The 25,493-nt window shown below is 38.2% G+C and overlaps 1 protein-coding gene across 2 annotated transcripts in view; it reads right to left on the reverse strand.

Annotated features, from left to right (window-relative positions):
• Positions 1-2,804: 2,804 nt before the first annotated feature.
• The window catches only part of GPHN (gephyrin), a 757,059-nt gene continuing 734,370 nt past the window's right edge, over positions 2,805-25,493 (reverse strand). For both annotated transcript variants that reach the window (XM_027843732.1, XM_027843731.1), the window contains 4 exons: positions 22,883-22,947; positions 16,951-17,054; positions 8,703-8,799; positions 2,805-3,819 (listed from right to left, as the gene is read on the reverse strand). In XM_027843732.1, coding sequence (XP_027699533.1) covers positions 3,686-3,819; positions 8,703-8,799; positions 16,951-17,054; positions 22,883-22,947 — 400 coding nt within the window. In that variant the 3' untranslated portion in view covers positions 2,805-3,685. The remainder of the gene's footprint in view (positions 3,820-8,702; positions 8,800-16,950; positions 17,055-22,882; positions 22,948-25,493) is intronic.

Here is a 25,493-nt window from a genome sequence, read left to right on the forward strand (position 1 = left end):
TCTTGGCACTGAAGGATATCAATAGTTCTATCTTTCCAGCCTTTATCTCACATGGTTATTCTTCACTTTCTGTTCTTGCTTTTGCTCATTTTGTCCCCTATGCCTGGGATGAACCCCCTCCCCACCCCACACTTCATTCAACTACCACAAATCCTGTTTCTAACTTCTGAAACCTGATACAGATGCCACCTCCTCCATGAAGCATCTGTGACCCCACCAGTTGAAGGTGATTTCTCCTTCCTCAAGTTTTTCATCACACTTTGCCTGGACATCTCTGAATTTTACATTGTCCTTTGTATCACAGCGTATTTCTTAGTTTTCCCTATTAGAGATATCATACAGACAGTGTTTGTGTCTTATTTCATCTTTTTCCCCCAGCATTTTTACACAGTAAGGGCTTAATCAATGTTTATTGGCTTAAATTTTGAGTAACAGGACTTAAAAGATAATTTTGATTAAGTCAATGCATGTAGACTAGTGCAAAAACTTTTTGCAATATCTTCCTGCAACAAACCTCTCTCCTTGTCATGTTTCTGAAGGCACCATGTTCTTTCTTGGTTCTTTTTCTACCTGTGTGACTGCTTCTTCTAATTCTTTTGCTTGTTTATCATCTGTATTCAAACCCCACCCTCCACCCAACTCAGGCATCCCAAGGCTCTTCTGAGCCCTCTTTTCTCTCTATGCTTTCTTAGTGACTTCAGTTATCTTCTCCATGACTCTCAGTTTGCAAGTCTACTCTTAATACATCCAACCCAAGTCTCCTTAGTTCATCCTGTAACTGGCTGGCTAGACATATAGAACTGTGTGTCCATCAGGCATCTCAAACTCATGTCTAAAACAGAAGTCATTATCTTTTTATTTTTCTTTGCAAACCTATCTCTTTTTTGAAATTCTTAATTTCTCTCAAGTGCGCCATCATCTGTCTAAGTCACCTAGGTTCAAAACTGCAATCATTCTCAATTCCTCACTTCCTTTCATCTCACATTTGTAATCAAATACCAAGTCTTCACAACATCTGTCACATTCATTCCCTTCTCTCTACCTCAAACAGCTACCATCCTAGTTCAGGCCCATACTACCTCTCACCCGGAAAACTGCATTAGCTTTTTCATTTGTCTCCCTGCCTTCAGCCTTCCTTTTCTCCATTCCATCCTTCACACAGCTGCCAAGTTGATATCTAAAGCACAGGTGTGATCATGTCACTCCCATACTCAAGAAGCTTCTGGGGCTGCCCCCTCACCTTGCCTCTGGATCAAATACAAATTCCTCTGTTTGGCATTTAAAGTCTCTCACTCTCGTTTACAATCTGCTTCCAACTTACCTTTCTAGACGTATTATTCCCTGTTGTACATTCTATAGTTCAGTCAAGCTGGACCTCTTGTTGTTTTTTGCACACATCATTCCATCTTCACCTTCACACCTTTGTGCAGACTGTCCCTGCAATGCACACTCTCCTCATTTCTGCCTCATGCAACCTCTAGTTTTCTTCAAAGCCCATCTTAAATGCTCCTTCCTACATGTGAGGCCTTTCCACAGTAAGCTTCTTGAGGGCAGAGATTGACTGTTTTTTCTTGTCTTTGTTGTCATTGTTACCTAGCATATATGTGCTTCTTGATTGATATTAGCCAGATGATTACTAGTTCTATTTTATTCTATAACATGATTCATTTATAGTTATACATTCTCTAATTTAATAATTTTGTTTGAATTATCTAGTTTAATTTAGTACTCTTCTCCTTTACCACTGTCTTGTTTCTGTAAAGTCTTTCAGTGGATAGAGTACTGGACTTGAAGTAGGGAAGTCCTGAGTTCAAATTTGACCTCAGATAATTACTAGCTATGTAACTGGACAAATCACTTAACCTGGGTCTCACTTTCCTTAACTGTAAAATGGAGATAATAATAGCACTTCATAGGATTGTTGTGAGAATTCAATGAAATAATATTTGTAAAAGCACTTAGTACATTGACTGGCACGGAGGCACTTTATAAATGTTTATTCCTATCTCCTTTCTTCTCTTTTTCCTATTTGTAAAATCTCCTCTTGTTCTCCTCAACCCCTTGATTCTCGCCTCTCAATAATTTTGACTTTTAAAAAATGAACTCATTCAGTTTTTACCACTTTTAAAATTTTTAAATAAAATGTTTTAAAAGCTTTTGTTTTTGTATCTTCATTTCTAAATATATTCCTCCCTCCATCCAATAAGCCATCTGTGGTAATAAAGAATAAAAACTTCAGCAAAACCAACTAATACATACTGTTTATCCCCACCTAAGGCACTCACAAGGGATATGGTATTTACCATATCTATTGAATTTCTCATGGTTTATACAGCATATTTGTTGCTTTTATCCCCCAGGTACTCACATGTGATTTTTCATATTCCTTATATTCTTTTCTTCCAAAGAACTACAGATTTATGAATTTCAGTATGCTTGTATTATCGTTCTCTTCCAAGCTAATGAATTATAATATTTCTTTCCAGTTTCCTGCCTTTGCTAGATATTTGTAATTTCCTTAAACGAGATTTAGTCACCCATTCTTGGCCAGGAAACATCACATCAGTTAAACTTACTCTTCTCTCCTTTCTGGACAACTAAGCCTTCTTCTTCAAAGTGCTGCAACTACTGCGATGACATAAGTCCAATTATTATATGACTCAAACATTTCTGAAGTGAAAGTTCCCTGTTAGTCCACCTTACCTTGCCAGGTTACCTTCTACCTTCCTTTCAGTCCTGCTGTACTCCATCTGAGAGGCAAGACAGCCTTTTCCTTTTCAAATAATGAGGCTGACACAATGAAATTTTAAATAATGATCAAGGATTTTTTTTATTCATTAAGTTTTAATATCATTACAGAAAATGTTATGGTACAGAATTGTTCAACATTAGGTTTCTTATTTCTCTTCTCATTTAATTTCCACATGAATGCTGGTAACACTAATATCTGTACAAGATCAGTCTTTGATTCTTTATATTTTTTTTTAGTTCTGTACATTTTTAAATGTATTGGTTAAAAAGGCTGTCAGCACTTAAGGAAGCAATTTTTTTTTCTGTTTGTTCAAATAAAAGGTATCCAGTTATTGCCCAAGAGGACTGTGCCAGGTGGCTGCTGGGATGGAAGATTCCCCTGGACCCTGCTGCAAAGGGGATGGCACACCCCAAGGCAGAGCGAGATCCCCACACAGTCTTCTTTTGGCACTGTGCACATAAACACGAGATACAAGAGAAAGAACAAGCCAAAGCTCTCTGTGAAGTGGTTATGAAGCATACTGAGAAGGGAAATCCAAGTATTTCCTAAGCTAGTATAAATAAGCAGACAGCCTTGTTTAAAGAGCATAAGTAGTTGTATTTTAAAGATGAGAAAAACACAAGTTCTGCAGGCACCTACTGCTGTCTACTAAAAGCTACCGCTATCAGACCTAGCATTGAACACACAAAGCAATTGCAAGAAAGGAAAAAGTTGCTTTGATATAATCAGAAGAAATTTCTTTGTTAAGATTTTATTTTTAGGTGTTTTTTTTAAAAGGTATTTATTTAAATTCATTTGAAATATAGGTCAAGGTGTTGACTATACTGATCAACTTTTATCCAAATCAGAAAAACTAGCTGTGCCGTTGCATATTACAGGATACAGTCAGTGATATGTAGACATGCATCAAAGCTTTGTTCTTGCTGGTGACCATCATAGCCTTCCGATGACCATGACGTCCACCACTTCACCCTTGTGAAGTTCCACATACTGCTCAGTTTTTGGAGGTAGCATCAACAGTCCATTGGCACTGCGCATACTCATCAGACGACTACTCATTTGATTCCCTGAAAGAGAGTTCTTTATTAGCAGAAGACCCACTGAAAGTATCTATTGTTTTTGTAGCATTTTTTTTCCAAAATGAAAACTTATGAACAAAAATGCAAGGAAGAGGGGCTCAGATTTCATATGTCATGGAATTTCAGAGCTAGATGGCGCTGTATGGATTGCACAGGCTACCTCCCCATTAATAAAAATGAAAAAGAGTTAACATTTAGGTGGCATTTTAAGGTTTATAAAACTCATTATCTCATTTGATCCTCACAATAACGAACCTGTAAGGCAGGAAATTGAGGCTCAGAGAGGTTAAGTGACTTGTTTGTGGTCTCATAGCTAGTGCCAAAGGTATGATTCAAATTCAGATCTCACATGACTTAAGAGACCATTTTCATTGTGATTTACTCAAGACACAAAGGTAGTTTCAATTTTGTTTCAAAATCTTGTCTTTCCAACTTCCTCATTCCCCGTACCTCATACTCTCTTCATGTAGGCCCTCAAACCCACCCAAGAGAAGGGGTTCTGATTTACTATTTCTTGTCTTTTTGTTTTTTTTGTTTTTTTTAGGCAATTAGGGTTAAGTGACTTGCCCAGGGTCACACAGCTAGTAAGTGTCAAGTGTTTGGTCTGAGGCCAGATTTGAACTCAGGTCCTTCTGACCTCAGGGCCGGTGCTCTATCCACTGCACCACCTAGCTGCCCCTTACTATTTCTTGTCTTGTCCCACTCTAATGCTTCCCTAAATTCCTGTAATGCAAAGAAGCCACCACCTGATGCAAAAACCTGTTACTTTTCCCAGAGCCATCGACCCTATCCAGCTTGGCCACACCCTACCCTGGTTCCTGTGCTCTTCTGCCTTTTTTTCCACTCTACCTTTTGGACCCCTAGCTTTCTTATTAACCAACTCTCCTTTATCTCACAATCATTCAGTTTCTTGATGCTTACAAAAAACCGTGTTTCTTCAAGAGACATTTCTTGCCACTCTCCAACCCCCTAACCAACAAGAGTAGCAACAGCAGCAACAACAACAATGACAGCCGTAATAACACAAAAAACTGGGCCAGGAAGAAGGCTGAGGGGAGCCTGTGCTTTCCTCTGCTACTTCTGGAATGCTACCACTAAGTCTGAACCTTTTCTGCCTTTAAGGTTCACTCCACCCATCTATCTCACTTGGTCCAGATTTTTCTGGCTGCTACCTTCATCAAGGAGTTTGTTCATTCAGTAGCTGGCTTGTAGTTTTCTTCTCCACCCCAACCTTGAACACTTTGGCTTCCCGGGACTTCAATGTCCTCAACTTCCATGACCTACATGCCACTTTTCCTCCTTCATAGTCTTGACCCTATAGTTGATCAGTTCAATTACACATTATCCCCCGCTCTTGAATCCTTTGTTCCTTTGTCTTACCACCAATCACACGCTGCCATCCTAAACTGTGAGTCAATCCTACTAGCCACCTTCTCTCCTCTTAATACCAAGCTGCTGAAAGCTACTGAAGGAAGTGACCAAAGGATACACTATAAATTCATGTTATCTTACATGTGTTGGGGCCTCTTGCAGCACTGCACCCTTTTTATTATTCCCTGATTCTCTATCCTACAAGCTCCCCAGAGTTGCTCCAAACTCTCTCCTCAAGACTTACGTATCCCTCTCTCAGAAGACCTTGCCTTCTAACTGACTAAGAAAATAGAAGCCATTTATATATAGTCAGTTTCTGTTCCATACCTTAAAACTTCATCTGACAGCTCTTTTTCCCCATGCTTTGAGAAAAGTAACACATTTTCTTGTCCAGGTCAACCGTTCTACTTATGCGCCCTTGATTTCTTCTCCTCTTTTCCCCTCTGGGAGCTTGCACCTTTGATCATTATTTTTCTCTCCTTCATCTTCAGTCTCTCCCAATCAAAGGGCTCTCTCACCCTCCCAAAAGGCAGGTGCCCCCTCCCCCTCAAAGATCTTCACTAACCTGGCCTCCCTCAAGATATTGTCCTCTTGTTCTCCATGCTCTCTTTCCCTGCTAACAAGACTTGGTGACTAATAAAGTCATCTATAACCATTGACTCTACATTACTATCCATTCACTTCTGATCTTTCTGCAAATGCACTCCATAGATCTGAACTACTGCTATGCATTCAATTTACCTTTTCTACAAAGATGATTCCAAATCAGTATACCCATCCGTGTCCAAAATAGAGCTGATTATCTTCCTCCCTAAGCCCAGCTTCCTCTGAACGTCCCACTCTATTGAAATCGCTCTCTTAAAGGTTTTCAAAGCTTTTAACTGCAAAGTTTGATGGCCTTTTCTTAGGTCTTGCCCTCCTTGGTCTCTCTGATGCTTTAGATGTTGATGACCGCACACCTCTAGGACATTCTCTCCTTCCTTGGTTTCTGTTACTTCCATTTCTTTGGGTTCTCTTACCTGTGTGATAGTTTCTTTTTAGTCTTCTTTGCTCATCATCATCCTTCTCCTGTCTCCCAAGTGTGGGTGTCCCCCATATCTCTGTTTTAGGCTTCCTTAGCTTTTTAGCTACACTCTCTCCTATGATGATCTCATTGACTACCTACCAAAGGGTTCACTCATCATTTCTACACAGATAACTTTTAAATCTATGAATCCATTCCCAGTCTTTTTCCTAAATAACCAGCTGTCTGTTCGACATCTCCACATTACTGTGCTATCAACACCTCAAACTCAACATATCCCAAATAAAACTAATGAGTTTCCTCTGTAAACATGCCTCTTCTTCAGAGTGGTTTTGTAACCCTGGTGTCATCCTTGACTCTTCTCTCTCCTCCCTCACTTCACTCTCACCCCGACATCCAATAAGTTGTCAAGTCTTACTGATTTTAATCTCTACATCTCCCGCTTCCTTTTCATTCTACCTGAACCACCACCATCTTAAGTCAGGTTATCACCTCTTGCCTAGCCTTCTAGTCTTCTAATCGGTTTTTCACCTCACTCTACCATCATAACTATTAAAACAGTCTTCTTAAGGTATAGATCTGCTGTCACTCCCTGAACAAAAAGACTTTGGCTCCCTATTGCTTCTATCATGAGTCCTTTTTATATTGCTGAGAATAGCTAAGTCATTTACAACTGATCACCGTATAATTTTGCTGTTACTGTGTACAATGTTCTCCTGGTTCTGCTCACTTCATTCTGCATCGGCTCATGTAAGTTCTCCCTATTGCTTCTAAATTAAAATGCAAACTCCTCAGTAAGATTTAAACATCCTTCACAGTCACACTTCAATTCATCCTTCCACCTTTATTTCATATTACTTCCTCCTTTAAACACTCCATTTTCTAGCCAAATAGCAGTAATTGCTGTTCTCTAAAACTGATATCTCAGCTCCTGCATATGAATAAGCTTTCCCACATGCTGAGAATGCAAACCCTTCTCATTTTTGCATTTCAAAACCTTTCTCTTTCCTTCTCAGGTGCCCCCTATGAAGCCTTCTCTGATCCTCCTAGAGCTGTCTACCAAACTCACGCGCTCATCCATACATGTTATTTCTCCAGCACCTGGAGTAAAGGGCGGTCTGGGCAAAGATACAGTGACAAAAAATGGTGTGATGTGAGGCAAAACAAGGAAGTCAGTTTGGCTAAAGTGCAGGGTAGGTGAAAGGGGAGGGAAAGGCTGTAAAGGTAGTTAAGAATCAGATTAGGAAGGGCTTTAAATGACAGAGGAGTTTGAATTTGATCTGAGAGTCTCAGAGGAGTCACTGAAACTTCTGGAGTAGGAGAATGAATGACATGGTCACACCTGTGTTTTTATAGCTGAATTTTACTTCAGCAGGTCATCTTTTGTTTTTGTGACTGTTGGGAATTATTGTTGTTGAAGGAATACAAAATCAGATCCAAAAACCTTTAATATCCATAGCTTCAATAGGCTATGCTTTATGTCATTCCACAAAATGCTACAAATACTCAGGCTACCCTTTTGATATGACAGAAAAAGGAGAATTTGTAAAATCTTTTTCCAGACTCTGTGTTTGTAATATGACAGGATAATTTCCTCCCTGACATGATATATAGTCTTTGCACCTATTTTAGAGATATTATATACGTGACCAAGAATTTTAGAGTCAGGGAATTGGAATGGAGGGCACTTAACGTAACAGAAAATTGCCACAAGGCTTCAGAAACCAGAAGTGGCTACGGTGTATGATGACAGAAATGTATGCTCCCATTTCCAGACTTTATAGTTGCTTTTAATTTCTTTGTTAAGATTTTTTCAGATTTCGCTTAAAAGGCATTTATATAAATTCACTTGTATTTATAATAACAGTTGAGGATGTTGTCTCTGTTGATCAGTTTTTTATCTAAGCAGAAAAACTAGCTAGAGTAGAGCTGCCCAGAGGAATAGGCATGATTCCATCATACTTCTTTATAGGACAGACTATTATTACTCATTGTTATCAACATTTCGGACTGGAGGACTTAGGACAGAATGACTGGTGGAGAAAATAATTTTAACATGGTGGGGTAGAGTGCTGCTGCACAAGACTCTGTCATACCCTCAACTGGACCCAGATCAGATAATGCTAGGACACTTCACCTTACTCCACCTAGGCCTTCTCTATTATGAGCCCTACCTTTTCCTCCCTCCACCACATGCCCCTAAGTAGTTCATAAAAAGTGTTCTACAATTTCACATTCACAATTCAGAAAGTTATCTGCAAATCCCAGCTAAACAAAATGAAACAATCTATGTTTTAACTTTTTACTCTTGCCTGTTATAATGTCAGAATGCCCAAATCGGCAGAAATAATTTAACTCAGTCAAATTCTCAAAAGGAAAATTTCTAATAATCTGATTAGTCAGGTCAATATAAAGTGATAAGTAATCACACGTAGAACAAGTATGTAAAGCATTCTTGAACACAGGTATGACTAACCTGTACTCTGAGCCCAAGGCAGTGGTTCTTGGTGATGCCAAGTCAGGATACACCGATGGTACTCTGGGCGAGGATCCAATTTCACATCACATGATAACTGCAGAAACAAGAGTAAAGAAAACAAACCTCTTATTTTCTTGGTTATGATTGGTTCAAACCAGATTACCAGATGATATTTTCTCATGACGTGGTTGGGGATGTTACCAAGGGTGTGGTGGGGGTGACAAGTGCTATGGGTCCAGTGCTGCTCTCATTATCACTACCCCTACTATGGCAGGGGAAGATCAGGGCCTTTGGTGGGATGATGAGGAAAGGACTGGAAGCTTTTATTCTAATGGGATAGAGAGGGCAAGATGAGAGGGGAAGGGCTTCCTGAACTACAGTGATTGTTTGAACATCCAGTACAAGTCAGGCAGAATCAAAGCAGCTTATGAAGTAGTGAATAAATACTCTCCAAAAATGTGAATGTATACGAACAGGAGAACAAACAAACAAACAAAACCCAGCATGAAGACATTGTACATTTCCCCTTTTCTCTTTAGATTTTCTCATTGGTGCTCTAATTCTAAGAAATATATCTATATCCATCTATCAATACACACATATATACTCACATATATGTATATGTCTATTGATACAGATACCCATATATACACATACATATACATAAAAAGTAAGATTCATCATTATAGCTGATAAATAAACTTTGTCCTAAGGGTTATAACAATCTGGATTAAGCAGAACATTGACATTATAAAAGAATTCTTCTGGGTGACTCCTTTTCATGGTATGGAAAAGGACAAAGAAATCCTTTGGTGACCGACATAGCAAAAACAGTACACCCACATTATAGATCATTGACTAACTAATCAGGCTTTGAGCCAATCAGATTTAAATTCTATCCCTTTTATGTATAGCTTTTAATTCACCCTCCATGATAAATCTGATAAGCTAAAGAAACAACAGGTACAAGAAACAAGGTAGCAGGTGCCTAAAGATACTCTATAAGTTCGAAGGTTTAGTTCAATGTCAGAATAAATAAAGCTTGCTCCAATATGTGGATACTAATATTTCTCTCAAACAAACCCTTACCTTTTAAGTAGTCTTAAGTCTACTGCAATCAGAAGACATCATAATTATATAAAATCTTGACAAAATGGAAATCTGATTACTTTAGGAACAGGTCTAGCCTCCACCCATTTGTACTATGCCTTTGGAAACCCCATTTCTCTCTTTTATAATCCAAGCTTTTCATCTCCTTCAGAACTTGGCTTGAAATTTATTTCTTCCAAGAAGACTTTTCTGACTAAATCTCATCCATTTGATTACTCCTTTACTCTTTGCTGCTCATGTAACTCATGAAACTCAGTTTATACTTATTTTTTTTTCATACGTATTGATTTAGGGCTTGTCTTCTCTGTCTAATATTGTATGAGCCTAATGTAATTAAGTTGTTTCATGTTATAATCATTCTGATATCTCCCTTGAGGTAGAGATCTCTGATTTCTTTTTGTATCCTTCAGTAAGCTCTACTGGGAGTCAGGAGACATGGGTTCTATTTCCAGGTCTGCCACATGCTCTATGAACTTGGGCAAATTACTTAGCCATTGTATGCTTTAATTTTCATATGTATAAAACAAGGCTAGGGTAGAAAATCTCTAAGGTCTCCCCTTCAAGCTTTGTTTTAAAGCCTGAGTTGACAGTCAAAGAAAACAAAATCATCTTCTATGAAGTTAAAAATTAAGACTCAATCACATAAACAGTACTGTAACTATATGGTACTTTTCTTGCTAAGGGCTAAAAATCTATACAGTTTTTAGGATATCTGAATGTAATTACGAAGGCAAAAATGTATTGCACCTTTTTAGAAAAAATTATTTATAAAAAATCAGAAGGGTCAAAAAACTCCTTAGCCACTTTCAAGAAGTAGGTATCAGCCTTCTTTCCTGCCAGAAAGTATTTATGCCACCATTCTTTTATCTCTAGATAGCTCCACCCAAGGCCAACTGGTAAATACGTTCTTCAATTCCTAGAAAAGAGTTCAGTCAAATCTGAGAACTAACTAGGCAGATCTCACCTTGGTCTCATGTGGAGGGATTCGTCCTAACCCTAAATCCAGACTGGCTCTTGAGCCCCTTGGGTTGAGAAGATAAGGGCACTCTAAGATGCTGCCTGCCAGGACCCTGAAACCAATCTGCATCAGCCCATCAACAAACAATTATTAAGTGCCAAGTACTGTTCTAGGGAAACAATGACAAAAGGAAAGCACCCTTTTAAGGAGCTTACATGGTCCAGGGAAAGAGAACATATACACAAATAAGCAAATACAAAATCAGTCCACTGCATCTGAGAACAAATTACACAGATTTGAAAAGCCTCACAGGGCTCTTAAGCTTATCCCTGCCTACCATCCCTCCTAATACCCCCGCCCCCAAAAGAACAAAAACAAAACAAAATATACACATTGCCTCATCTTTGGCAGAGGTCTGCTTATCTGGTAGTATACTTAACACAAAAAATGTTGAAATAATTAAAGACTCACTAAAAGGGAGATAATTCTAGTGGCATCTCTTTTTCCAACAATTCACAAAAGTATAACCACAGGTTAAACAAATCAACTCTGATAGGCTACAATAGTATTTATTATTGTTCATAAACCTGACAGCTAAAAGCCCTTGAAAAATCTTATTTCACTTTTCCTAATTTTTTATTAATTCAATTAAAAAATCATCTGATCTCTGACTCTTGCTCTTTCAGCCTCATACGTGATTGCTCTTTTTGCGTGAATAAATTTTGCTTTGTTACCTGGTGGTCTTTTTTTTGGTGAGACAACTGGGGTTAAGTGACTTGCCTAGGGTCACACAGCTAGTAAGTGTCAAGTGTCTGAGGCCGGATTTAAACTCAGATTCTCCTGACTCCAAGGCTGGAGCTCTATCCATTGTACCACCTAGCTGCTCCTACCCGGTCTTTTGAAATGTTCTGTGCAACCAATAGAACAGCATACACAACGACTACATTTACAAAGAACACTAAAATGAGGCCAAACTCTGAGTAGCTATAATGACTAATCTTGGAGGGAGTGGGTGGGGTGGTAGTGGAATACAGGTGTAGAATATTGTATAAACTCTTAGATGAGATCATAGGTTATGGATGGAGAACTGAGAGAGACCTTTGAGGTCATTTAGTCCAACGGCCTCATTGTACAGAGGAAACAGTGGCTTTCCCAAGGTTGCACAGTACATGGCAAAGCCAAGGTGTGTGGCTCCATATTCAGCATTCTTTCAGAGGGGCACAATGGAAAGCACACTGGCTCGGGGGTCAGAGGACAAAGGTTTAAATCCTGCCTCTGTCACCACCTGTGTGACTTTGGGCAAGTCACATGATCTTTTCAGGTCTCAGTTTCCCCATGGCCTCTAAGTTCCCTTCCAGCTCTAAGTCTGATCCTTTCCACCATCTCATGCTATTTAACTGTTTTTCTCTGTTGGGGGTTTGGAGAGTATTATATCTGGAAGTGGCTGTGATATAAAGGCAAAGGGCATTAACACAACTAATTGTAAAATAAAAAATGTTAAATGCTTTCAAATTATTACTGTCAGCTAAATTTATGAACCATTAGTACTCTGAGCAGAAAAAATATTAAATCTAACAGCATTTTTTATTAATGAACCATAAACACAGAGTGGATGTTTCAGTAAAATGTATATATGCTTTACTAATCATTATATGTGTCTATAATAAAAATCATGATTATTATAGCATGTAGCTTAAGGAAGCAACTGTTCTCTCAGTTTCTCTTCATTTCTGAGAATGATATAAGGAAATGTAACATAGTGGTTGTGTTACATAACAGTATGACATTTCTGGTGAAAAAACAGTGCAAGCTAATTCGGTGAGATGTTTTAACTCCATCAATATGGATTGTTTTTACTCACACAATATTTTTTGAAGTACCCTATAAATAAAAGTCTAGGGGCAGCTAGGTTGCAAAGTGGTTAGAGCACTGGGCCTGGAGTCAGAAAGACCTGAGTTCAAATCTGACCTCAGATGTTTACTAGCTGCATGACCCTAAGTCATTTAACTGCTCTCTGCCTCATCTATAAAATGGGGACAATAATAGTACCTACATCTCAGGGTTGTTGTGAAGATCAAATGAGATAATAATTGTAAAGTGCTTAGCACAGTGCCTGGCACATGGTAAGTGCTATGTAAATATTAGCTATTATTATTATTATGGGCATGAAGTGAGAATAGGAAAGGGAGGATATTCTTTATCTATTTTTCAGGTAAATGACCATCTAGATAACTTTACATAGTGTGAGAATAATCCAGGTTTCCATCATAGGACTATTGTGCTACATAGTACATTTGTCTTTGGAATAAAAAAAACCGGGTTTGAATCCTAGGTTTGTCTGTCGACTTTAAGAAGGCCACTTCTCTGCTCTGGGTCTCTCAAAGTGTAGACAATGGCGGGGTGGACTAGATGACTTCAAAGGTCTTTTCCAATTTAGAACAGAATGATCATTCTATTATCCACATTAGGAATAAAAGCCTGCTCAGGCTTGGTAGATCATGATCTCAGAAGAGATTTCCTGCTCTACTTTTTAGGGTGTTTTCAATAAAACCTGCAACAATGATAACATTGACTTTATTGGTCTTCCAACGGTAGTCCCTGTGAAGCATCTGCCTCAAACTTAGGAGAAAACCTTGATACGTTTACACATGCTGGCAATTCTATTTCAAATTTTTTTGTTCAGGAACATTTCCATTTTCCAAATACACCTTAGTATTCCCTTATGCCACCTGATTTGATGGCATGTCTGTCTTTCAAAATTCCTCCTTTAAAAAAAAAAACACAACACCCTATATCGCATTTAATAGAATTATTTGGCAAATTATTGCCTTGTAACTACTAGGACCTCAGTAAAGGCTGAGCTTATCACACAATAGCATAACATTACATTAACAATTATGAGTCTGTGTGTAAGTTCAAGGCTCAGATTGTATATGCTTTCATGCTTACATCACTTACAAAGTATTTGTTCAATGTTTACAGCATGCAGAGCTCTCTGTACTCTGGAAGAATAATAAGGAAAGAGATTCTAGTAGGGAGTGGCAATCCTGATTGCTTTCTATAATGAAATACTTTCATCCACAATGAATACCTTTCCTGGCTTGTTTTACATTATTTCCCTTCCTGGACTCCTTGTCCTCCAGGACAACACTCCTGTCTCTATGCCTAACGCAGGCTATCCATGGATAGGGCATACTCCCTCCTCATCTCTGCCTTATAGAATCCCCAGTTCCCTTCAAAGTTCAGCTTAAGCACCAACTCCTCAGGGAGGTCTTTCCTTTTTTCTTTCCCTCCTTACCTTGTTTTCATTCCCTCCTTACCTTGTTTTCATTCTGTATACATATAGCCTGGCACCACAGGTACAGCGGATAGAAAGCTGACCTCAGTGCTAGGAAAACTGGGGCTCAAGACTCACCTCTGATATATACTGGCTATCTGACCTTGCATAAGACACTGAACCATCCCCTGCTTTAGGCAACTCTCTAAGATTAAAATTGCAAGGAGGTTGCTGACATGCATTGGTAGAAGGCATTCCCTCACTTGGAAGTTCCTATATTAACTAAATTATAGGTCCAGTCACTATCCAGTACTTATCTCTACACTGTATCTTGTATAAACTTATAATTAAAAAGTTGTCTCTCTCTAAAGAATGAATGTAAGATTCTTGAGGAAGGAGGAAAATGCTTCTTCAATGCTAACCATGATTAATCAATGAAATAAACAGGCAAAGCAAATGCTCCACGTTGGCATCCTGTAAAACACCGCAGCGCTGAATGGTTGACCTTCTGATGAAACCTGGTCTGGCCTATGAAAAAAAAATGTGGCTCATTATACACCGCTACGGCCAAAGCAGAGACCAGTCTCTGGACACAATGCATAGTTTTTCCACAAAGCAGGGTAAGCCAAGAAAGACAGAGAAAGGCCAAACTACAAATTAACATTAGTGTTCCACTGGCTTTTGTCAATTACTGGCCTTTGTTCACTTGGAAAGCTGAGGTTGTAGGATTCATACCTTTTAAAGCAAAGTGAAATGACTAGACACAGAGGATGCGATCATGTGTCCTGTGATTGTAGTGGTTAAAAATGCTTGTTAAACTAAGTTAGGGATGGTGTTTAAGATGTAAATGTCCAAGATGATGAGGCTTGAGGGGCAGACAGAGTGATATGGCTACGTGGGAGACAGGAATTCGATGGATTCTTGGACCAAGTTTTGCATTTCTATTAGCTGACAGGAAACTGGAAGCATTATGGATACAATGTAGAGAACATCAGTGTGATTTAAGGAGCCATCCAGGCAGCTTTGTTTAATGGAATGCAGCTACAAATGTCAGTCTCAAAAAAGAGGGATTGTAGGTATTAACATAAGTAAAGCACAAAAGGATTCTTTGGGCTTTGCCTAGTGCCAGAAAGTTGTGATTAGTATTCTCGTGTCACTAACAGGGCTTTTCTTGTTTCCTAAATTTAGTATGATGTCTAAACAGTGAATAAGGTGCATAGTTAATAACCTCTAGTTTGGTCAGAGGGTATTCTGCTTTTTGTTGAAATTTATCTATTTATTTGGTGATTGATCTCAAACTAAAAAAAAAAAATGCTACAGTAAAAAAAAAGTCTGATTGGCTTTTCTGAACTGCTTGTTGGACTTCCATTCCAAATGTGGAAATGTACTGACACAGTAAGCGTCAACTATCTGACTTAAGGAAGAAAACGTTCATTCCACACACTATTTCACCCTTCATTTTTCAGTCTTATACTGTTTCTAAAGCCTAAAAATTCTTAAATTTTATACTGTTAGTCCTAGATAAAATATTTTATGGAACCCAAAGCAATTCTTCTTCTTCCTTCATGTTGTATAAAGTTCAGATGTTAATAAAGTATTTGACTATACTGGAGGCACAGACTCAGCAGTTAGCCTGAGATGAACCCTGAGTCCCAGTATCTCCAATGCACCAACTGTTGTTATTTGAAGAAGAGGGAGATACCAAAGACATGGAAAAAATTTCAGACTTTATCACCACCAAGAAAAAAAGTGGCAGAACGAATGTCAATAATTTCAGGATTATATGCCTACTTCCTCATCTATGTAACATGTTTATGATCACAATCTACATATGTATCAAGGTCATCCTTGTTATGAGAATGAAATAGGCAGACTTTCTGTTATTCTACAGCAGAGGTGTCAAACACACTCCTAAGTGCAGCTAAACCAGATTAAAATGTAATTTTGAAATATTTATTTCAATTTATTTCAATTTATTCAATTTATTTCAATGAAAAAAAAATATAGCAGAACATAGATAGAGTTAATACGTGCATTAGGGAAGGATTTCTCCAGCACAGGCTGGATAACCCCTAGTCTGGACTCCTCCTTACATAGGGGTTGGATTAGGTACCTTTAAGTTTCCTTCCATATCTGACATTGTTTGCCATATCTGTCTTTGGTCTTATAGTTTGTCTATTTAAAAAATGATTTTCATTACAGAGTGAGAAAAATGTATGAACATCATCAAATTTTGTTCACATTACTTTGGTGACTGAAGGAAAGAGGAAATTAAACTTACTCCAAATAACTTTAGTGTTATTTCTCAACATTAGTGTTCATATTTTAAAATCCTTTATGGTCATCTTTCCTTATTTGTCACCAGTCTTTTCTTATACAGCTTTTATTATCCGTTGTTTGGTAGTTTGTTGATAGTAGGAACTATGATTTACTCATCTCTGTAATCCCAGAATCTTGCAGCATGCCTTAACCATAGTAGAATCACTGAAATAAGTCTAGGACAGGTAGCAGAGCATACGTCTATGTAAATATGGCTATATTCTAGGCTTCTATAACAAGCAAGGAGGTTTGATTCAAATCCTATGACAGCTTGTGGACCTGGATATTTTTCTTGGCTATATAGTATGCTTCCTTAATATCCACTCTTAGTTTTTAATTCTCAGAGGTTCTTACATGGCTTTCAATTCTGTGAAGATTATTTTCTCCTGAAGCCAAGGATGACTTCAGAAGAGAATGTGGAAGGAGAGCAGAGGAGACTGGCTTTTTCCAAATTTACTTTTTTTTTTTTTTTGCTTGTTTGTAAAAACTTAACACTCCAAGTAATTAAAGTCAGTTGAAAAAGCGGATCCTTAGAGTTGAGTTTTTTTGTTTGTTTGTTTGCTACAACTGGAAAACATTACCCTGGCTTTGATAATTGTTGGTCGAGGATCCAGGATTCCCTGCATCTTCCTTAGTGCTGGGACAACAAAGAGATTGCAGGTGACCACAGCTGATACAGGATTTCCTGAAAAATAAAACTAGTCAATTATTCATAGTATAAACAAAGAAATGTTTCCTAATTAATGTCCTTATTGCTAGATTTTCAATTAATTTTGTGTACACATAACGTTCCTCTGGGGCTGTTTTGAGTTAAGAGCTTTGAAAACTGTAAAGTGCTAAAGGTTAACTGTAGTTCCATAAAAGTGACTGATCTTTAGCTATTCTGACTTCTGAAGCATCTCAGATTTAAAAGGATCCTAATATAAAAGTGATTATATAAAATGCTATGCCATATATAGCACCTCTTTGGGCCTAGCAATGAAAGAGGAAGCCTGACAGCTGTTTTGAATGCTCATACAACTTCCTCAATACTCTGATGCTGTATATGACCTCACTCAGGTAGGGTATTTCTTCCACTGGTGCAGACTGCGTCACATTTCTGCCTTTTCATTATGGACAGTTCTGGTCCGTGGGGATCCATTCCAACATGTTGGAGGCTTTCCTTTGAGTCTTCACATATTTTGTAGGTACCAGTAAATGATTCAATTTATCAGTCTGTTATCTCTCACTCTTAACCATATGACCAGTCAACTTCCTTTTCTAATCATCTAATTCCTTGATTACATATCCCTTATGCCACAGACAAGTAAGGCAGCCTATAACACTCTCAAATTATTTAAAGTGTGAAACATCTGATGATAAATAAATTCATTCACTTAAAACTGGAAAAAGGAATTGAGGAAAGAAAATGTAATTATTCAAGAAGGATTTCCTCTCAGAAGGCAGTATGGCAGAGTGGAAGGAGAACTAGAATGAGAGTCCAAAGAATGATATTCTAGTCTAGTTAGTCTGTTACTAACTAGCTATATGACCTTGGTCAAGTCACTTGACTTCTCTGTGCCTCAGTTTCCACATCTACAAAATGAAATCCGGACTGGATAATTTGTAAGGTTCCTTCAAGCTCAGAAATGATTTGATTCTATGATTCTGTCAATTTCCCATACTTTCATACAACCATCTATGAATGGTGGGAGTAAGATTTCAAGTTTTTTTTTTTAGCTCTTCCTCATAAGGCTCTTTTAAGGAAAGAAATTGGAAACTTCAAGGCTCTACAACTGTCTGCTGGACATCTCCCCACCTATCTGCTCATACCTAAAGCTCAATTCAATTCAACAAACATTTATTAAGTGCTTACAGTATGAAAGACATTGTGTTAAGCACCTGAGATATAAAAATAGAAAATAACCCAGACCCTACCTCAAGGAGTTTACAAGCTATTGGTGGGATATAAGAAGCATAATACAATATAGAATGTGATAGAAGCAAAGGAGAAATCTAACCAAGGTGCTTTGCAAAAATTTGAGGAGGGAGAGAGAACCTTTTTGGCTGGGGTAAGGGTGGGAAGAGGTTGGAGAAGACTGCAATTTTAGCAGAGCCTTGAAGAAAGAGGATTTTAACAGTTAGAGATGAAGAAGGTGCATACCACACATGGAGCACATCCCACATGAATGGATGGAAATGTGAGATGGGAGGTCAAGATCGAGAAACAGCTAATAGCTTAGTTAGGTTGGAATTTAGAGTGCATGTGAAAAGTGGTAGAACAGCCAAACGGAGATAAATTGTGGAGAGCTTCAAACGACAGGCTAAGAATTTTATACTTTATCGTATAGGCATCTGGAAGGTACTGTGATTTTTGAGAAGACTTGTGCATTAGGAAGATTATTTTGTCAAATGTGTGAAGGATGGATTAAAGAGGGGAGGAACTGGAGACAGAGGAGTTAACACATCTAAAGCTGAACTAATTATTCTTTTGTCCCCCAACCAATCTGGCCCTCTCTACCACTTGAGCTGAGCACTGGAGGGAACTAATGCTTCCAAGTGGTAAAGGTGACAAGGAAAGGTGATCCAGGATGGAGGACAGATGGAATATCACATAAAGGGGCAGTTGAATAGGGGGATAAGTAACGTGTGATCAGCTCGGAAAGGCAGGCTGGAAGCAGGTTGTGAAGGGCTTTAAATGCTTACCAAAGAAGCTTATATTTTATCCTGAAGGCAATGGGGAGCCAATGAAGCTTCACGAGCAGGGAAGTAACATGTTCAGACCTGTGCTTTAGGAATATCAATTTGGCATTTGTATGAAGGATGATTTAGAGAGGGAAGAACACAGGCCAATTAGGAGGTTATTATAACTGTTCCAGCAAGAGGTGATAAGGGGCTGAGAATGGATGTGGTATGAGCAGAGAGAAGGGGATGGATATGAGAGCCATTAAGGAGGAAGAATCAAATTTATTCACTTCTGGTAAAATCCCATGGATCTATCAGGTAGCTATACTTCTTCCTTTTACCTCAAAATATAAGAAGGAAACTTTTCTGGAAAAGACCAGAAACTTCATTCAACAGAGATTATATTCCCATTTTAGCATTTAAAATGAATTGTTTTAAAAATCATAAAGACTGATAAATGCTCTGTTTGGCAGTGAGGAAAACAGATTTAATTTTTATTTCATAAAGCTGAAAATGCCAGCTAGTTTTGGAGGATAGTGAACGCCCTTGCTTTCTTTATAATTTGAGATGTGAGATGTTGCTGCCCTCTTTTGGTTCATTAGAAATGAACAGGGAACATTTCAAGCTGTAGTAACAGTTTGAAACAATTTCTAATTCATTGTCAGTAGCCCTTCACTCTAAGGTACCTTTGGTTAAATGATCAACTAAGAGATTGTAAATCAATTAAATATGCTAAATGCATTTTCTGTGAGACAGTCTGGGGTGGGCATATGGGTGTCAGAAAACACTTCTGTGAATGGAGAGAATTTTGAGTCCTGAGACTAGACTTTCTGGTCACAAGAGGTTGCTGCATTAGGGATCACTTCTTTTAGAAAGGTAGAAGAAAGTAACAGAATGAGGTAAGCAGGCTTAACTGTCTCAGCAAATTACTTAACCCATCCCTCTTCCGAAGTTCTCTATTTTTGTGGAGGGCATCACCATTCTTTCAGTCATGCAGGTTCACATCCTTGGTGTCATCCTTGATCCCATACTCCCAGTGATCCCACATATTCAGTCAGTTGCCATATCTTGTTTTCTACCTCCACAACATCTCTCCAATCTGACCCCTTCTCTCCACTCACACAACCACTAACTTGGTGCAGGCCTACATTTTCTTAAAGCACAAATCTGACCTTGCCATGTGTCTACTTATTACCTCTGGAATCAAATGTGAACTCTTTCGTTTGACATTTAGAGATCTTCACAGCCTGGTTCCAACCTTCCTTTACAGCCTCATATATTGCTTCCCTCCATTGTAGTATGTGAATATCCAGACCAACTGACCTTCTTACTTTTCTCCTTATTTGACATTCACCTCCTGCTTTAGTGCTTTTACATGTCTAGAAAAACGCTCCCTCCTCAATGCCTCAGAATCCCTAGGCCCCTTCCTTCCCCTCAGGCTTAGCTTAAGTGATACCTTCTTCTGGAAGACTTTGTGGATTCCACTAGCAGCTAGAACCTTCCCTTCCAAATCACCTTGTCTCGGTTTTGTACATAATTATATATGGGCATAGCTCCCTTAGCTAGACTGTAAACCCCTGGAGGGCAGGGACTGTTTCCTTTTTCGTCTTTGTCTTTGCCATCGCAGTGCCTGGCACACACACAGCAAAGTACTTAATTTATGCTTCTGATTGATTGAGCCCCCAAATGATGAAACAAGGCATTTGAAGCAGGGAGCCCCACAAGACAGATAGGTTAATGATATGGGACTAAATGGACAGGGATGGAAAGAGCCTGAGTTCCCTTGCTCCCAGTGCTCTTGTGAGTGTAAAGGTCAGAAGCTCTCTTCCACGTTCTTCTCCTTATCTGCCCTCTCCTGCACCCTTTCCACTTACCTGTGCTTTCAAGTATACAAAGACAGACTTAGGGATAAGTATATGAAGAAATGGGTTAGAAGGAAGAGCTAGACTTCTTCTTCATTTGAACTTTCTTAACACTTTGCACCTCTCCAGTGCATTTACCAAATAACTGTGGGAAAACACATTCTGTTTTGTATTATAGTTATTTATACACAGGTCTTATCTCCTTTACTGGATTGTAAACTCTTTGAAGGCAAGGATCATGTATGTTTGTATAGAACTTAGGGCAGTGACTTGTAATGTTTTTTTGGGGGATGGGAGGGGTTGATTTCATTGACTGTGGAGTCAGAGGTCCTGGGTTCAAATCCTGCCTCTGATGCTTACCTTTGTGACTGTGAACAAACCTCTTCCCCTGATTTTCTTCATCTGTAAAATGAAGGGGCTGGACTAGATAATCTCCAAGGTCCCTTGCAGCTCTCGGTCTAGGATCCTATTCATTCCAGGGAGGACAGTAAGTCTACTAAAGCAGAACAGCAGCTGTTCTGCAATGCACAGTCTTAAAGAGTCACCTGGGAGCACTGAGGATTTAAGAGGCTTGCCAGGATCACAGAGCGCCTTCCCTCCAACATCAGCCCCATTTTACTCTGTCTCTCTCTTGTTTCTACATAGTTGTTTGCTTGGTGCTCCCCGTTAGACTGTGAATTCCTTGAGAGTAGGGACTGTTTTATTGCCTTTCCTTGTATCTCCATTGGTTGGCATAGTGCCTGGAACATATTAGGAGCTTAATAATTGCTAGTTGATTGACTGTATGTCATATTGCTGCACACCTTTCAAATAATGGGTGCTTAAAAATGTTTGCTGAATAAATAAAAGAATGACTATATCAACCTTCTTACAGACTAAAAGAAGTAAGAAGTGACAAGCAATCATTTCTTTATGGAACACAATTTTGTAATAATGAGAATAGAAAAATAGTTACATTTGGGGTATGAAAGGGCCACGGGACCCTTCATTCATCACATTTTCACCAGTTCACCTTGGAAACAAGCTTTCTGACAGCTAATTTACTTGCATGCTGCTTTAAGTCCTTAATGATAAAGTTTATATTATCTTTCTAAAGTTTTAGAAGTTTTAGAGTACATTTGTTTTATTCTATGTATATCAAATACTTCTTATCTTTACCTTTATATATAAACATTAACTTAGTTGTTAAATTTATTTATTTTTTTGGTTAAATTTATTTTATAATAAAAAATAAGCACCCCAAATCCAAAGGAATTGTAAATGTCAGATCTGACTGAATTGAATCTGATTTCTTATTTTTTGAAAGACCGTATTAAGGAGGCAACATTTTAACAGTGCAAAGAGAACCTGGATTCAGGTGCCCTCTTTGATGTTTTATGATCTGTATGACTTTTAGTAAATTACTTTCTGGGTTTCAGTTTTCTCATCTTAAAAAGAGAAGAGTTGGATCAGAAAGCCCTTGGGCTGTCTGCCTCTTTCAACTCTACATGTATGATCCTATGAACTTTTTTGTATGTTTGGAAATGAGGCCTAGTTACCACAGTGCCTAAACAGCCTTGCATGACTGGTACTGGTCATGTGGCTCTGGAGAAAATCCTGAATGAGACTTGGCTGTAATGAGTCTGGCAAAGAGCTTATGAAGTATCAGTGTATGTGCAAACCTGGTGGAAAGGGTTAAGATTTCAGTTTCTGAAGGCTAGAGCAGTTTTGGACTTCCTCCACAGAATCCATGGATCTCTGCTCTCAGGAGTTGTAGAGGTGGATTAACATTATTATAGAATCACAGCATTTCAGAACCAGAAGGAAACCCAGAGGTCATCTGATTTACTCATAGTCATCATCTGCCAGCTTTCTATGATGAGCTGAAGGGTAAGTGGTCAGAAAGAAGTAGCGTCCAGGATATGGAACTCAAAAGATTTAAGTAGGAAAGCACAAAATATTTCTGTCCCTTTTTCAGAGAAAGCCACAGAAATTATGTTTCTCTTACCTGGTAGTGCAAAGATTATTTTTCTTACACCATCAATGTCCAAGGTTGCAAATGTTGTTGGCAGGCTAGAGAGAAATTAAGTCATTTTTATGTACTAGATATAAAATATACAATTGAATTAAATATTGAGGTATTCCTATTATGTCAGTATAACATAGAAATGATCACATGTTATGAAATAACTTTATTTTATTTGATCTTTCTTATAGCCCCTTGAACACTAAAGAAATGTTTAAAAAGAATTTAAGGAGACTTGTTTTTAATATCTTTCTCAAGATATTCCACCTTTTTTTTTTAAGTATGTCATTTTCCTCCCTTTAATTTGCTTGTGGTACAAATGTGTAACTATAAATTCCAAAGCTCACTCTACCCTTCCAATTATTCGATTCTTTACTTTCCTAGGCTCATATACCTTTCAGCTCACTACTCAATGCTGGAGAGCTCTTTCTATTGGACTAATCTCTTGGTTTGCACTGAAGATCAAATTTTATTATAGTAACCTAAGCTAATCAGAACACTTAGGGTTTACTGAATAAACTCTTGCCATGTTTTTTGTTTTTACCATAAGTGAAAATCTTTCTAAAATTGATATCATATACTAAGAGGCAGTATAACAGAAGAAAAAGAAACGGATTTGGGTTGGGGTCTGAGCTCTGATATATATTTACTGGCTGTTTGATTCCTCCTACTAGCTGTATGACTCCGTTGTTATGACAACTCACTTCATCATCAACCTGAGCCCCATTTTCTCATCTTCAAATTCAGGACTGCACTCCCTACCTTAAAGGAAAGCTCCCTGAGAAAGATTATATGTTATATCTCATTTACCAACCTAGCACAGTGCTTGGAACACAGTAGGTACCAAATAGGTATTTGGTGAATTGAAATTAAATCCCTTTGTAAAATATAAAGCACTATCTAACTGTGAGCTCTTAACTAAGATATACTGTATGTCTACCTGACTTCTTACTCACAGAATACTGAAAATCATTTAGCTTTTTTTTTTTTTCAAAAGAATGTGCCAAAGTGGGTCAGAGGTCTTTAATTTGGTGGCTCAAGGTTATTATTATAAACATCGTTATTCTCCTCTTCAGTGATATTGGGAGGTCATGACCACAGATCCCACACTTTTTGAGTTCTTGTGATTTGTCTTTATGGCTTTGCTACCTCTTTTATTAGAGTCTGGCTATCTGCTGACACTTATCACTGCAGTCTGGGGCCAGTCTTTGCCTGCTTCTAATTTGCTATGGGCTTGAGAAAGAGACATCCAAACTTGTTAGAACTGGTATGTTAAGAAGAGCAAATAGTATAAAGAATCTCGTACAAAAATAATCCTGCATAAAAGGCCTAAGAACAGGCTTCTGTCTACATTACAGTCGTTCCAAAATGAAACAACATAATTGCCTGTGGTGGGTGGAAAGAACTTTACCAGAAATTTTAATGCTTCTTTTCGTCTTGATATCTAGTAGCAATAGCCCTTAAATTCTTCTTATTTCTCTAATTCCCAAGCCAATCACCAAAACAAAACACCACCCACAAAGATCCAGGAACAGGATGGAGCTGGTTTGGGCCAAATGCTTCCTTCTCCTTTTTCCTACAGACAAAGGGATCATTTCTTCCCTCTTGCTAATTCACTTTGGAGAGGCTGGGCTTCAGTTTTGTGTCATTTATGAATTTGAAGGCTAAAAATGTGATTGCAACCAATTCACTTTAACAAAATCCTATTAACACAAAAATGTCATTACCAAATAATGTTTGTAATGTGAATGATTATAAACATAAGTGTCTTATCTTAAAAATGCTGTGGCTAAATAGCAATTATTTTCTGTTTATCTTTAGGAAGCAATTTCCTTGGTACTTTTCAGCTCACATTGTCTATTCTCTGGGGTAGTCAGACTAGGACAAGCATGCATGCAAATGACTGAAGTCACAAACTGGGTATTATGACTCCAGGGAAGAAGAATAACCATTAAGCCCCAGAAACCCACAAAAACCCTGAATAACAAAGAATGAAGAAAGAGGAATATCCAAATTAAATAGCAGAGAAGTTAAGAGAATTTTTTAATCATAGATATTAGACCAATAACTCTCCTCTAGGAGTGAGGGCAGGAGATGTTTGCATACTTTACATAGAGAAGAGAACATATCAATTCATGTTTGTGGTTAACAAGAAGTACATTGAAACTCACTTGGAATGTCCTTTGTATAATTAATTAAACTGGCAATACCTAGCCAAAAAACTTGAACAGCCATGGTAAAATAATTAATATATATCTAAAACAAATATTCTTCTCAGTAGGAAAGAGAGGCAGTGTGGTGTGGTAGATAAGGCACTAGACTTGAGTCACAAAGTTCCACTAAATGGCACCTGAACGAGCTCTTTGAGCCTGGGCAAATCATTTAGTCTCAGTTTCCTCATCTGTAAAATGAGGGAGTTAGATTCAGTGGTTGCTAAGGTCACTTAAAACTATGATCATCCTATGAATGGTCTGTGTGACAACGTATCAAGACAAAAGGAACTTTGTTCTCAAAGGTCCATTATTAGTTAACTCAGCTAGCAGTCCTCCTTGACCACAGGGAAATTTCAGATGCATAATTTGACAAAAAGCAA

Source organism: Vombatus ursinus, unplaced genomic scaffold (assembly GCF_900497805.2).
Source record: "Vombatus ursinus unplaced genomic scaffold, bare-nosed wombat genome assembly UNPS02014926.1, whole genome shotgun sequence".
NCBI classification, from domain to species: Eukaryota; Metazoa; Chordata; class Mammalia; order Diprotodontia; family Vombatidae; genus Vombatus; species Vombatus ursinus.